Source organism: Psammomys obesus, unplaced genomic scaffold (genome assembly GCF_907164565.1).
Source record: "Psammomys obesus unplaced genomic scaffold, mPsaObe1.curated_primary_1811, whole genome shotgun sequence".
Taxonomy (NCBI): Eukaryota; Metazoa; Chordata; class Mammalia; order Rodentia; family Muridae; genus Psammomys; species Psammomys obesus.
This window is the reverse complement of record NW_026590859.1, coordinates 5,685,575-5,699,947: the sequence shown is the minus strand read 5'-3', so window position 1 is coordinate 5,699,947 and position 14,373 is coordinate 5,685,575. Positions and strand designations below refer to the sequence as shown.

Genomic DNA, 14,373 nt, shown 5'->3' with positions numbered 1-14,373 from the left:
ACCTAATATGTTGCAGCAAAAGTTTTTCTCCGTTCTACAGCTAGTCTTGTGATTTGGGGGGGGGGTTGCTTTTTTATGTCCTGAGACCAGGATCACATGTAGCCTTGTAGTCCCAATTGGCTTCAAACTTGCTGTGTATTAGTCGGTGTTCTAGTGCTGAAAAGTGACACCATGGCATAGCAGTTTTCACAAAGGAAAGCATTTAATTGGGGCTGAGCTACAGTTTCAGAGATTTAGCCTATCATCCTTGTGGTAGGAAGCATGACGGCAGGCAGGCAAGCATGGTGCTGGAGAGGTGGCTGGGACTTCTACATCTGGTTGACATGCATCAAGAATAAAGAGAGAGACACTGAACCTGATTGAGCATTTGAAACCCCAAAGCCCACGCCTGATGACACACTTCCTCCAGCAAGGTCACGCCTCCTAATCCCTGTCAAGTACCACTCTCTAATGACCAAGCATTCAAATCTGTAAGTTGATGGGAGCCGTTCCTATTCAAACCATCACCCTCGGGGAAACCCTGAACTCCTGATCCTACTGTCTACGCCTCCCAAGTGCTAGGATTACAGGTATGAATCTCCATGTGAGGCTACAGTGATTTATCTTTTCAGTTCACATACTTGTGTCTTTTACAAAACAGAAGACTTAAATTTCGGTGAAGCTGGCTTTGCTTTTCTTTCCTGTTTGGCTTGTACATCCGCTGTTAAACACAAGAACTGCTATACTTGAGCTTTTCTTTTGTCTGTGGTAGACAACTGGTTTAGGTTTAGGCTAAAATTTACCTGTTTCTTTTTCAGTAACTTAGCTCATTTTCCTCAAGGTTTGAGGTGTTTCTTTACCTCTGTGGCACGCACACACTTTCCCATGCTCACTCAGGAGTTGGCTGGGCCGTTACAGAAACGTTGAGGTGATGAAGTATTTTCTCATGTGTGACAGTCACAAACAAACCATTTGTTGTTGATTCTGAATTTGTGTTACTTTCTTTCTGAAATTAAGGAGTGTTCTATCTTTTTCCAACTTTGTAACCTTGTTCACTTCCTTTCCTGGACCTAAGCCTGAAATGTTCTCTCTCTGGGATGTTTGCCTCCCTGCATCCTCACAGTTTGCACAACTGAAGCTCCTTTGAAGGCACTGAGCAGAAAGCAAACAAAGAAAGAAGATGGCAAAGATTGTCCCTCCCTGTGTTTATTCTCTGGGCCACACAGGGCCTTTTTCTGGTCCCTCTGGATAGAAAAATGAGCTGTCCTTGGTCTCTCTGATTCCTCTTTGGCCATGGCAGCTACAGTGCTTCCCTCTGAGAAGAGTCATCGTTAGGGCAGAGAGTGAAGAAAATGAGAGAACAAACAGAATGGGAATTTGCCCCATACTCTGTCCTGCACAGAATTTTCCCTCCCTGAACACTGTGCCCAAAAAGACTGAAAAAGGTTGCTAGTCTTTCTGACTTCACTTCCACAGTCTGTTTCATACTGGGGCTGCCCTTAGGTTAAACGTGGAAGGAAAGAAAAATGGAAATTCCATTCTCTGACATACATTCTTTATGACTTGATGTCTTTCGTGGTGTTGCCGCCATGGGTACGTTCCAGAGTACTCAGATAGTGACGTGTGCAGCTTTCTTATGCTAACAGGTGGGAGACAGAGGCTGTAGCAGCCTTACTCCATTCTGGACAGAACAAAATGCCCCTCTCCCCCATATGTTTCTTTATTGCGATGCCTTTAGCCAATTTATTTTTGTCTCCCTGCCCCTTCAGCCAGAGATCTAACAAAAAAAGAGATAGACACCGTTCACAACCAAATGTTGGCTTGTAAAATATTTTCTTTCTTAAAATGAGCCATCGTGGCAGAGTACCAGTTCCCAAAGGCAAGGGTGCAAGCAGTGGGTATAGGCTGCCAAGCCATCAGTCAAGGAACACCAGTACCAAAGCAGTTAGCCTCCTATGTGCGTAGCATGGTCTCGGTAATTTTGTCAAACTTTTGGCAATGAATGCTTGTTAATTATGTTTCTGGGTTTTTTTTTATGTCTTTTATGTTAGCAATATGTAAAAATCAAATGTGAAATCTGCCCAGAAAAATGTGAGTAGATTGACTTCGCTTGTAGAACATTGCAAACAACTTGGCTCCTTCTAAAGCATGCATTTTCCATTGGCCTTCTCTTTCTGCTTATTCTTTACTAAAATGCAGTGTAGCAAGACTTAGCTTTGATATACTCTACTAACATGTAGCTCTCACATGAGCCTGTTTGATTAGAGGCCTGGAGTGCGTCAACTCATCCTTAGCTTTGACCTTAACTTATGCCTGGGTTTTGACTGCATCATCTGCAGTGCAGGCGCTTGTGATGTTCCGCACAGTCCGTGTAACCCAGAGGCACACGTGCATGGGGAAAGATCATCTAGACTGTTGTAGCTTCCCGATCTGCCCCTTTAGGAACAAGCCCTGCTTCCATCTTGCACTTTCTCTACTTGTCATCTCATCATCAGCCGCTTCGGTGTCCCCAAAGAATACTAACTACTGATCGATACCCAAGACATGTCTGGCCATGGCCTACACGTGCCCTGGGTAGTTCATTTATTTGCCTTGGTGGATTTGCTAGAGTGGAATTTAATCAATAGCTAATTCATTAATTCTGGTCCTTGAGACTGTAGAGACGGTGCTGGGCAGAAGAACAGGCTGGCTCCTTCTTTGATTTAAATATGACAGACACTCCAACAGACACTTCACTGGGTACCACTGGGAAGTTTGCTTATGTTGTCTCCATAAATGAAAAACTGAGAGGGAAAAAAAAACATAAAGAAGGAAGAGGTTTTATCCTGTCCCTGACAGTCTTCCAAAGCCCATGGTTTCCAGGCGTGGAGCTCCAGGCAAAGCTGAGAGAGAGCCCAGATCTCATCTTTTATTGCCTGTAATTGAGACCACATTGGTTTGAGGCTGAATTACTGATGCTGTGTCTGAGGTATAAAGTCCTTGGAATCCTTACAAAATAATTGTTTTCAAATTTGCCTGGAGATACTGAATGGTGCCCATAATATTTTTATAATGCAACATTTCAGCAATCGTTGTGATAAAAACAGTGATAGGCTAGATTCTTCCAAAGGGCGGATAAACTATTAATATCATGCAAAAGTCACGTTATATTTTCAAATCCCTTAACTTGGAGCTGAGTCCCGAGTGAGGGGCCAGAACTTTCAGGTCACAGGTTTCTCCTTTCTTTACCATATGTTCGAGGGAAGCCTGCAAGGCTCCTAGGTTTTAATACCGTGGCGTTCAGTGTCAGAGACCCCGCTATCAGAGATTTTCTCTATGAAAATTTTTCACTGACTTAGAACCTGAGCTGAGGGTGGTAATTTATAATTTCATAAACATATATGTGACGTGTATCATGCTCATGTTTTCATTTATCTCAATAAGGAAAATATCGGGCTATAAGATGCGGCTTATTAAGTTATGTTTCCGTCACACATCCTCTAACCCTTCCTAGTGCTGTGACCCTGTAATATAGTTCCTCATGTTATGGTGACCCAAACCATAAATTATTTTTGTTCCTGCTTTGCCATAGCTGTAGTTTTGCCTCTGTTTGAACCATAATGTAAATATTTTGGAAGATAGAGGTTTGCCAAAGGGGTTGTGATCCACAGGCTGAGAATTGCTCTTCCAAACTCCCTGACTTGCTAATATAGACAACTGGGAGTTATTTTTAGTTTGGCCTGGAATTTCTGTTGGAATCTTTAAGTATGGGGAAGGCTCTTCAAACAGAGGCTCTTGTCTGTGCTACAGAACTCAGTGTCTGCTGAGCACAGTGGCTTTCGAAACTTACTCTTGAAGCTCCATCCCCTTCACATTGCTGTGTGTGCCCCCTTCATCTTCCCAAACACCCACTGACTTCTCCACCTCTGGTCTCCACAGAGACAGCTCAGTCACAGAGGTGGCCTTTGTACATCCATCTCTTCTTCCTTCTTTATCAGGGCCTGGGGTTCTCCTTCTTCCTAGCTCCCTGAAACCAATTTCTGGGTCCCTTTGCGAGCACACTCATTAATTCTGGGTGCCATCATCAGAAAGATGTGCTCCCTATTCAGAAAATGTAAACATTCTCAGCATTTAAGTCATGATGCCTCAATGGTCTCTGACCCTACTTGCTTCCTAAACTATACCTATATTTCCAATTGCCTATCGGTTTTCTCTTGTAATGTCACTTCTGCAACGTGGAACCTAAAGTTAATTCTTAATATTCTGGTCACCTGTTCCTGTGAATGCACCCCTACTCCACACAGAAAAAGTTCATATGTTGAGTTTCATGCATGCATATGTTTTTTGAGCCATTCCACCCCCTATTCCTTCCCCTCTAATTGCTCCCCTATCTTCTCCACTTTTTCTTCCAAACATTATGGTCTCTCTTCTTGAAAACCCACAGAATCTAGATAGGGTTGCCTGTATGTCCAAGGGTGCCTTATGGGGCATTGCTGCCATTCAGGGGAAGCATCTCTGAAGAAATCTTCCTCTACCCCGCCCTCCCCAACATCCAAGAAGTGCCAACAGCTTCTCAGTTAGGAAGAGGATTTCATGAGCATCTCTCTTATCTTTGCTTGGATTTTGGTAGGCTTCATCCTGTACAGGTCTTGTGTACACAGTCACAGCCACTGTGAGGTAAGATGTACCATGGCCTTGTCACGTCCAACAAATAATATTTCACTACAGACATTTATTCACGACTTCTGGGTCCTGTAAGCTTCCCGCCCCCTTTACCTGGGCTGATCTTTAAGCCTTAGGTAGATGTCTCATTTAGAGTTAAGCATGCCATAGTTGTCTTATTCTCTTTATCACACATGGATCTCGGTATTCATCGCCATCAACTTCAAAAAGAAGTTTCTGTTGAGGCCTGAGAGATGCACTGATCTATGAGTGTAAACATAGGGACTTAGGAGTCCGTTTATTAGTATACATTTAGCAGAATGATGATTTTAGGTTCTTCCCAAATCCTCTGACCTAGCCAGTTACCCATTTTTAGCACAATTAACAGTTCATTCTTGTGGAATGGACTTCAAATCCAATCAGAAAGTGATTGGCTAGTTACTCCCAAAATGTTGGTGGCATAATTGCACCAGTGAGTGTATCTTTTCAGGCTGGTTATTGTAGCTCACAGAGTGAAGAGCTGGGCAAGACTGTTGATCAGGCTTTTCCGATAGAACCTTCCAGAAGTATGAAAGCTGGAAGACTGATGCTGCCAGCTCGCTGCCAGCTTGACCTCTGCATTTTCTATGACTCAAGTGTGTGGTGTCTTCAGCAGCAAGCTCATCACCAAGTTCTAGAAGGGAAATAAGAGCAACCTGTATTTGGCACTGGACTCCTGCTAGCCTGTGTGCCCGGGAGGAGCATTGCACCCATTGGTGGATAACTCCGCCTAAGCTCCTTTTCAAATTGTTCTTAGTTTGTTTGTGTGGGGGAGGCTGAGTGTGCACGGACCACCGCACACACGTGAAGGTCAAATCACAACTTGCTAGAACCAGTTCACTCCTGAGGTCAAATGCATGCCAGGTTGATGGTAAGAGCCTTCATCGGCTCAGCCACATGACAGGCCTGATTTGTCGAGTTTTAATGCCGAGCTCATTAAGCATCCACTTCAGTTGAGTCGCTCGTGGGCCCCGTTCTCGTATGTGTTGTTCTTTGTGTCACTGCTATCATCCGTATGTGCATTCCCTATTTCAGTTTATGGAACCAGTTCGTAAGCTATCCAAATTCAGTGAGATTTAGAGAGGAACGACCTTCTCTCTACCCCCTTACAGTCTCAAATATTGTCATCTTATAACTTTCAAATTATTTCTAGTTATGAGTCTCATTTTGGTAATTAATCTTCATGATCAACTGTTATACAACTTTTTCCATAGCTAGCAGAAGATTAAGCTCATGTCGACCTTAAAGCTTCCATGGCTTCATAAGCCCAGCCCTGATTGTCTGATCATCGATGACATTCCCTTCCTTGCTCTTTGCTACCCATTAGTCTTTATCCAGTGTGTTTCCTCCCCATGTCACTCATTGGCTACCATCATCAGCCATCATATACCTTCGGGTATCAGATGAAGCTCCATTGAGCAAGTATATTTTTCCCTTGAAAAGTCCCCAAGAGAGTCCCCAAATTCCTTAACATATGTGATGATCTCTACTGCAAATGGCTGGGGTCCCAAAAGATGAGACACACACATACACACACACACACATGCCGTATCAGCCCACAAGACCAGGTTAAGTTCATTCAAGATAGTCTTGCCTTGCATCTTGCCAGTCAACGACTTGGCTCATGGAACGTTCTCATCTCTATCATGCTAAACTTAACTTTGTTGTCTACTCTTGCTCATCAGTGCAAAGCCATGCACTCTGTCTCTGGTCAGCAGCATGCTCTAACTGAGAGGCAAACATCAGTTTCAATAATAAGTTGCCAGGCCAGAGTCCTCTGCCAGATAGCCCCAGGCCCTCCTAGCCACACTTCACTCCAGCAGAAGCAGGTCAGGCTTAGATACTTCCATACTTCAACACAAACCATGAGAAGCAAGGACTGCCAATTTCTCTGCATGATGTACTTGGAGCCTGTTTCCAGAACCTAGGAAATGTGAGTTATTAGGTAAATAACTCACCTTTCCTATCTTGGCTCAGAAACTTCCAATGGTTTTCTAACACACTCGAAGCCAAATCCAGATTTATTTTCTTAGCCTGTAAAACCCTGCACAGTTGGCACGCTCCATCCCAGCCTACCAGCGCACTCCAGGGCTACTGGAGTCTTTGACCTCCTTTTCCACAAGTCACCCACGTGGATAACTTGCAACCTGGATCATGTGGTAACTCCCTTACTTTGCTTCCCTCACCTTTCGTGTGCCTGCTCTGAAGACTCAGAGCTCTTCAGACCACAACTTGAGGTATTAGTCATTCATGTGTTGTTTATGCTCATCTCCCTCCAGCAAAATGTAAGTTTAATGATCAAAGGGACATTATCTGTCCCTTACAATGATGAAGATGCACAGATGCGTGCTTTGCATTAGGTATTTAATAAGTATTCATTCACGTTTGGACTTTGAAAAACTCCCCAGGTTCTGTTTATTTGGATTGGTTAGGACGATGGGCTGGTGTGTCCTAAGAACATTTCAGAACCTTGATGTTGCCTTTGAAGAAACTCTCAAACAGATAAAGGCATCACCTGGAAGTCCCCTCCAGAGCAAAAATGAAATCCCTAAGTGGAGAAACAAGCCTCTTCCTGTGTCACAGCACTGATGCACACTCACAGTCCTTGCCCTTCCCGGCTGCATCCATTCTGTTCAGCCAGGTTGTCGGCTCTAAAGGGTCCACTTGGTTTTCAAAGTAATAACGCTGTGCAGTCAGTTACCCCGGCTCGCTCTCCCCACGCCCTTTGTGGTGTTCGAAGTACCACGTGACACTCTTCGTACATACAACTTGTGTCTTGTGACCACTATCTGTGACCTCACTCACCAAGGCAGTCCCGTTGCTGGCTGCTGTCTTTGCACTGAGTGGATTCTACCGTGTTCTCATTTCTCCCTTGTTGATCCTTCACAGAACCTCCTCTGTCTTCACAACAATCTATTATGGTCACACTCCCGAGCCCCACAATACCTTCTTTGGGTGTCCAGAACATGATAGCCTTTGTTAACGTGAAAATATTTGACTTGGTTATTTCACAATTCACATAGTGTGTGTGTTTTATTTGTCCTTTTCTTATTTTTTACTTGTTACAGTTTTTAATAAACACCCCAATGGGTTAGTCAAATGTTTAATGACTTGATTCAAAATCAAAAGTTAACATTTTGTCAAAATACGTGCATTTAGTTTTATATTTAAAGAATTCTCACCATTTTTGATAACACAGTCTAGAATATTAACGAGGAGTGTTAATATTCTATTAATATTCTAATGCCGCATGAGTAGGTGGCAAAAAAGGTCCATGTTTACTTGAGGCCTCTCTTAGAAGCACCAGAAATCCAAGAGGTTTTTAATCTGGTGCAGTTTAGTCTGAGGTCTTGAAACATATGAGTTGTTCCCCTGTGGCTCAAATAAGATATTTTGACAAATGGTGGTGAAATATTAGAATACAGTAATAAAATGTCTCTGTGAACCTACGCCATAGAGCACCCTGACTCACAGGGTTTCGGCTCTGCCTGTGTAAAGGTGGCGATAAGAAATCGTGTCCCCAGTGCTTTTTAGCTCCCATGTTTATCAGCAGCGACGGCTTCTCCTCGGGTAGACACGTTATTATGCAGCACAGCAGAACTAGAACAATAATTTTATTATCAAATGACAGTTGTAGCGGCATGTCCACCTGGACTCTCCGACTCGTTCTCTCATGTGTGCGCCCATAGCGGCTCCCATCAGAGCCTGTTGAAGGCAGTGTGCATCTCCTTCCCCGCCCTGTCAGGCCCTTGTCTGTCACTTTAATGGAGTCTTGTGTGGCGAGGCGGCAGCTCAGCTGGCAAAGCACTTACTGCATGAGCATGAGGACATGACCTGTATCACTGGAGCCTCAGAAAGCGCCAGGCATGGTGGCCATGGGCTCACTGGCCAGCCAGCCTCGCCACTCAGTGAGCCTCGGGTCCAGTGACATACTGTGTCTAGAAATGAAGACGAGACTCTCCTGAGGAAGGGCACCTGAGGCTGACCTCTGACCTCTCACACACATGTACACACGTGCTTGCGCACCCCCACTCCCACCACCCGCGCACACAGAGCACAGCCACCGCTGCAATTCACTTATGCAGTGAATATGGATATGGTGTCTGCAGAAGGCAGAGTTGATTTGAAAGTTGGTGTCCATGGAAAAATAGCAACGGCTGTGCTGGCCTCTGAAACGGCCCTCGCGCGGTGACAATAGCTTCCCCTCTGCGGCCTCTGCAGTCTGTGCCCTCCAGAAAATGAAAGGATAATTTCATCAGTCTATTAAAGTGTCAAGGCTCATCTTGACTGCTGCTTTCTCAGGTAAATGTTTGTGCCTAATTGAATTTCTGAAACTGATGTCATTGAGTATCCTGATCAGATCCAAAATGAAATCATAAAAAAACTCAAAGTATTAGTTTGCACAGTGACTAAAAATTAATGATCAGTGTAAGCTATTGGGGAATTTTGTGGCTAAGACTTAAAGTGGTTTGGTGGGTAAGGACACTTGCTGCCAAGTCTGAAGACCTAAGTTTGATGCCCAGGACCTCCACACGGTAAATGGAGAAAAGGTGTCCCCTGATGTCCTCATGTGTGCTGTGGTTCACATGCCCCCACCACAAACACAATCAAATTATAAACAATGACGTGAGCCATGGCCCAGCACGTGTGTTTGCCCTGCTTTGGTGCGCGTACTACAGGAATGCTGTGTGAAAAGCATGCTACAGCTGTTTGTGACTGGTTAAAGGTCCAGCCAGAGACTCCAGGACAGTACAAGGGGAACCGCAGTTCCCTGTGTCTGAGTTCCACGCGGTTCTCAGGAACAGTGATGACGGCTCGAGTAGTCATGCTTACATTTCACAGAGAAGGGATGAAGACACAGTGCCATGTCGCTGGAACGTAGTATCGAACTTTCACCTACTCTCTGCGTATTGCGAATGTGTGGGGATGGAGTGTGCATACCCGAGCGTATCCTTTCGTGTTCACTTGAACACTGATCTTTTTGTTTGTTTGTTTTGTGTTTTGAGAAAACCTAGACTGGCCTGGAACTGATGTCTGTTCCCCACCTCAGCTTCCTGGGTGCCAGGGTTACAGACGTGAGCCACCAGGGCATTTGGTTTTCTTCTCTGTAGCACCTCGTTCATCACAGCAAATGGAACGTTAACCTACCGAGAAGCAGGAAGCTTTGGTCACTTGTTACACACTCATAAGCCAGCCTCACAAAGTATACCCATGTCTAATGTGAAATGGCTAATCAAATTTTAAAATCAGATGCTTTCTGTAAGGGCATTAGTTATGGGAACCTCCAATTCTTAGATTTCTGACCACAAACCATATCTGATCTAGAGAGTTACTGAAGAAATAAATCTAGCTTTCCGCAGTTCAAATGCAAAGAAATGTCAGAGACCATTTGGAGGAAGTTGGTCATGTTGAGTGGTTTCTCAGTTTGGGAATCGATTTTGGCTGCCAGGGTAAGAGCCACCTATAAAGATCTATACAGTAAGATCCACACAGAGCTAAGGGAGGACGCTGTCTCAGAGACCCCAGATTCTGTGGTGCTCTTTGTGACTCCTATGGGGTTTCTCAGACCACCACAGGCAGACATTACTGAAGACATCCAACAGCGAAGAAGACAGAAGGTGACAGCCACATCCAGAAAGCTCACATCACCTGTAGTTTCACACTCCTCTTCGAGATACACCTTGGGCCAGCCAAATGCCATGTCATCTGTCTTTGGTTTTATGAAGGAGAGGGTATATAAGGAGGAACTCATGTCTGCCATATTCCAGCTTTTGATGTGTTTGCCAAGAAGTCTTCCTTGTGCTTTTCCTCAGCAAACCTGATGCCCAGTGGGTTCGCTTGATTCCTCACAGGGACATTCTCCTCTTGCCTCTGAGAGACCAGCAGACACCCACCATGATTAATCTCCTCAAACTAAAGCAGCTTGGATTGAGTCTTACAACATGCTAAGTGGCACTCATGTATATGAATGCACGTATCTCTCAGCAAATGCAGCAGCGTGTACTAAGATGTCAGTCCCTAGTCCTCCCACTCTTTAGAGAACAGCTCATGAAATAAAACCTTTTGACCAACCTGGAAGAGTGTGTGAATGAAATTTATAGTAGCTGTGTTAAGTGTTGTCTCTTTGATGGTGCTGAATCTAGCCAGGGGTGGTGCTGCAGACATGTAGATTTGAAACGGGTCACATAACACACACGAGTGCATATATATATATATGTATATATATATATATATATACATATATATATATGCATATATATATGTATATATATATGTATATATATATACATGTATATGTATTTACATGTATAGGTATGATTTTTATCTGTTGCAGATCCCTTCAAATAGATTGGATGACACCAGGAAATCCAAATGGTATCATTCTCGGATATGACCTTTTGCGGAAAACATGGCGCCCATGCCCTGAAACCCAAGAGTTAACAGAGAAACCCGGTGATAAGCTCTGCAAAGCGGTCAAGTGCCAACACCCTGAAAATATCTGTGGGCACACTTGCTATTCTCCAGGAACTAAGGTAGATCCTTTTACACAGCAGGGGGAGCCCAGGCTCCCTACTCCATGCTTCATAATGATAAATGCTTTCATGTTATGCTATGAGACCCCATAGAGAAGGAAGTATTCCTATCAAAGCCCTGTTGACCTCATGAGCATTTTAGCCTTCCCATTTATCATCATCTTTCCTGGAAATGTGGGTTTATTAGGTTGACAAGGGACCCCTAAATTTTATCAGCTTGAGGGGCCTGAAATTTTCATTATTACAAGTCCATTCAGCTGCAAATGTTTGCTCACAGAGCTATGAGGAGATGCCTTGAACAGAACTACTCCTGGTCTGTCAGAAATAGTTTAGAATTATGGTCATTTGTAGATTAATGTTCATATTAGTTGCTGTTTAGGAATCAGATCAATAATACAGCCAGACAGAGGGTTTTGTAAATGGCTTTTATTGACAAACAACACAGAAAACTACTTCGTTTGGAGGTAAGATTTCATCTAATGAAATAATGTCCTATTTATCAGTAGCATTGCACGTTCAATGACTAAGACTACTCCTAAATCCATAAGATTCACTGGAAGGGAGCTCCGTAATTAATAAAGTGAGTTTCTGAAGCAACGTGGATCGAAATACAAATTATTATGGCTGCCACTAGCTTAGCAGTGGTTACTATGTAAGCGACACATAAAGCCAGCCACTTGGCAACCTTACAATTTTTGTATCTCTAAAATTATTGTGCTTTGAGTGTGTTTGTTTGTGTGTGTGTGTGTGTGTGTGTGTGTGTGTGTGTGTGTATGTGTTAAATACATGAATGTACATATGTACATGGAAAGGTCATGATAGAAAGATTTTTATAAAGTATCTGCTAGTTAAAATGGATAACTTAGAAAAACAAATGTATCTTTTCTGGTATTTTTATGCAGGGAGTTGATGTTGAGTGTTTTGATGACAGTTTTAAAGCCTTCTCTCAGCACGGCTTCATGTATTTCCTGTGCAGAATGTGGCTTTGAAAGGAGAGTCATCCAGTTTATGCTTAAATACTCATTGCCGACAACTAAATCCAACAAAAATACTTCTCACTGTTTGTTTAGGAAAGCTGCCTGGGTGGCTGGATTAGGGGTGTTTCCTTTGCTCTGAGGTAACTTTGTGAAGCAGAGACCAAGCCGGCAGGACTGAGGAAGACTCCAATGCTGCAATGGTGTGTTCTCAGTCATTTTTCTGAACCCACTCCCAGCATGGAGGCATCACCAAGAGGGAAGTGCTTGATAAAAAAAAAAAAATAAATTAAAAATTAAAAAAAAATGTTGATTTTGACTGCCACAGAAGTATCTGTCTAACTGAAGTAACTCGTGCCAAGTACAAGTTCTGAGGCTGTTTTCCAGCTGCTATTCGGGGTTTGATTTGTTTTATATATAGCATAAAGATACAAATACCTATTTGATTGTTCAAGCATATCATTTTTCTGCAGCTAGCTCCTGGCAAAAACACAGAGTTAAAAGGACTTTTCAAAATTAATTTCCATATAAATTTATTTTTGTATTGTAGTAGTCTGTGATATATGTTTTCCTACATATGTCTATATGCATATAGACATACGTGTGCACATATACAAAGAGGGGAGAGGGAGAAAGAGAGCCTTATTGGAAGAGTGGGTCCATAAATAAATGATCATATGCATTATAAGAAAAATTTCAATTTATTTAACAAAAAGCATGAGTGGGGAGGAGTTTGCACTGGTGTAGTGTTTTCAAGTTAAGCAATTGCTGAAGATTCATAAAATGAGGAAATGGCTTGCTTACGGTGCTAAGCACCTTTGTACGGGAAGGACTGGCAATCTCAGGGTCATTTACATTTATGTAATGTTATAACATAAAGCAAAGCTTAGGGAAAGGAAAGCTTCATTGTGTCAACCGACATGGAATTTGAATGATTTATAACTGTAGGTAGTATGGTCACCTTTCAGAGCCTCTTGAAAAAATAATTATAGTCCACAAGAGACAGTGTTCTTTTTTTGTTTCTTTGTTTTTGTTATTGTTTTTTTCAAGATAGGGTTTCTCTGTGCAGCTGTGGATATCCTGGACTTTTTTGTAGACCAGCCTGTCCTTGAACTCACAGAGATTCACCTGCCTCTGCCTCCCCAAGTGCTGGGATTACAGGGATGTGCCATGATGCCTGGTGAGATACGGTATTCTTAATCAAGACAATATATTTGTTTTTAAATGTAAAATTGTTTGTTTGTAAAATATTTCTTTAAAACCAGTCCCACACTTTCAGGTTTGCTGTGCCGGGCTTCTGTATGACCCTCAGCCTGGCTACCGCTGCTGTGAAGAGAAATACATCGCGTTCCTTCCCAATTCCACGGGAGTTTGTTGTGGAGGCCGGATCCACGCGGCACGGCCCGACCACCAGTGCTGCTCTGGCTACTACACCAGGATCCTTCCAGGTGGGCATCACCTCCACAGTATTCAGACTAGAGAAGCTGACACTGCAGGCCGATGGCCCATGTCAGCAAACAGTTTCAGAGCCCTTTCCTCAAAACCTGGCCCGCAGAGGCGCAGCCAGTGGTGCGCTTTAAAGGTTGTTTCTCCAGCTTTGTTGAAAGGCGGTTAGAAGAGGATGACCTACCAGAGATTTCCAGTATCTACTGGAGACAGGGCTGTGTGTGGAGATCTCACCTCGTGAGGCTGGCTCATTCACACACCAGGGTTGCGTCATCAAATCCCTGAATCGTGAACTGTCTGTTACGGTTCAGCTTGGCTGGATTTGAAGCCACTTAGGAGACACAGCTTGGGCAGCAGCTCTGAGGGCATTTTCAAGGAGCTTTAAGGTGGGAGGAAAACCCCAGACTGAACATGGGCCGCACAGTCCCATGTGCTGGAATCCTAAACTGAATAAAAGAGAAAGCAGAAGGAAGCCAGCTGGGCACAGAACCCACTCCTCTCGTAACTACAGAGGCAGCGTGTCCCCGTGTTCCTGGACCAGGCCGACCCCACCACAAGGAAATGAGTCCTCATCTGCGAGCTACTGTCACCCTTCCTAACTCAGGTTGTTTTATTACGTCCTTTGTCATAGCAATGAGAAAAGCAATAAGCGACTGATCCACTGCCCAAACTATGAACCTTTTCTCCATTCTCTCCATTTCTCTTCTGAGAACCACATGCCTCATTCCTAAATGGATGATGGCTGCAGGTTCCATTTATGT

General features: G+C 43.6%; 1 protein-coding gene across 1 annotated transcript in view; it reads left to right on the top strand.

The window, feature by feature from the left end:
- Positions 1–14,373, top strand: part of Ush2a (usherin) — a 665,632-nt gene that overhangs the window by 486,828 nt on the left and 164,431 nt on the right. Inside the window, exons 47-48 of the mRNA XM_055609194.1 lie at positions 10,994–11,192; positions 13,446–13,614. Of these exons, the coding sequence (XP_055465169.1) occupies positions 10,994–11,192; positions 13,446–13,614 (368 nt within the window). The remainder of the gene's footprint in view (positions 1–10,993; positions 11,193–13,445; positions 13,615–14,373) is intronic.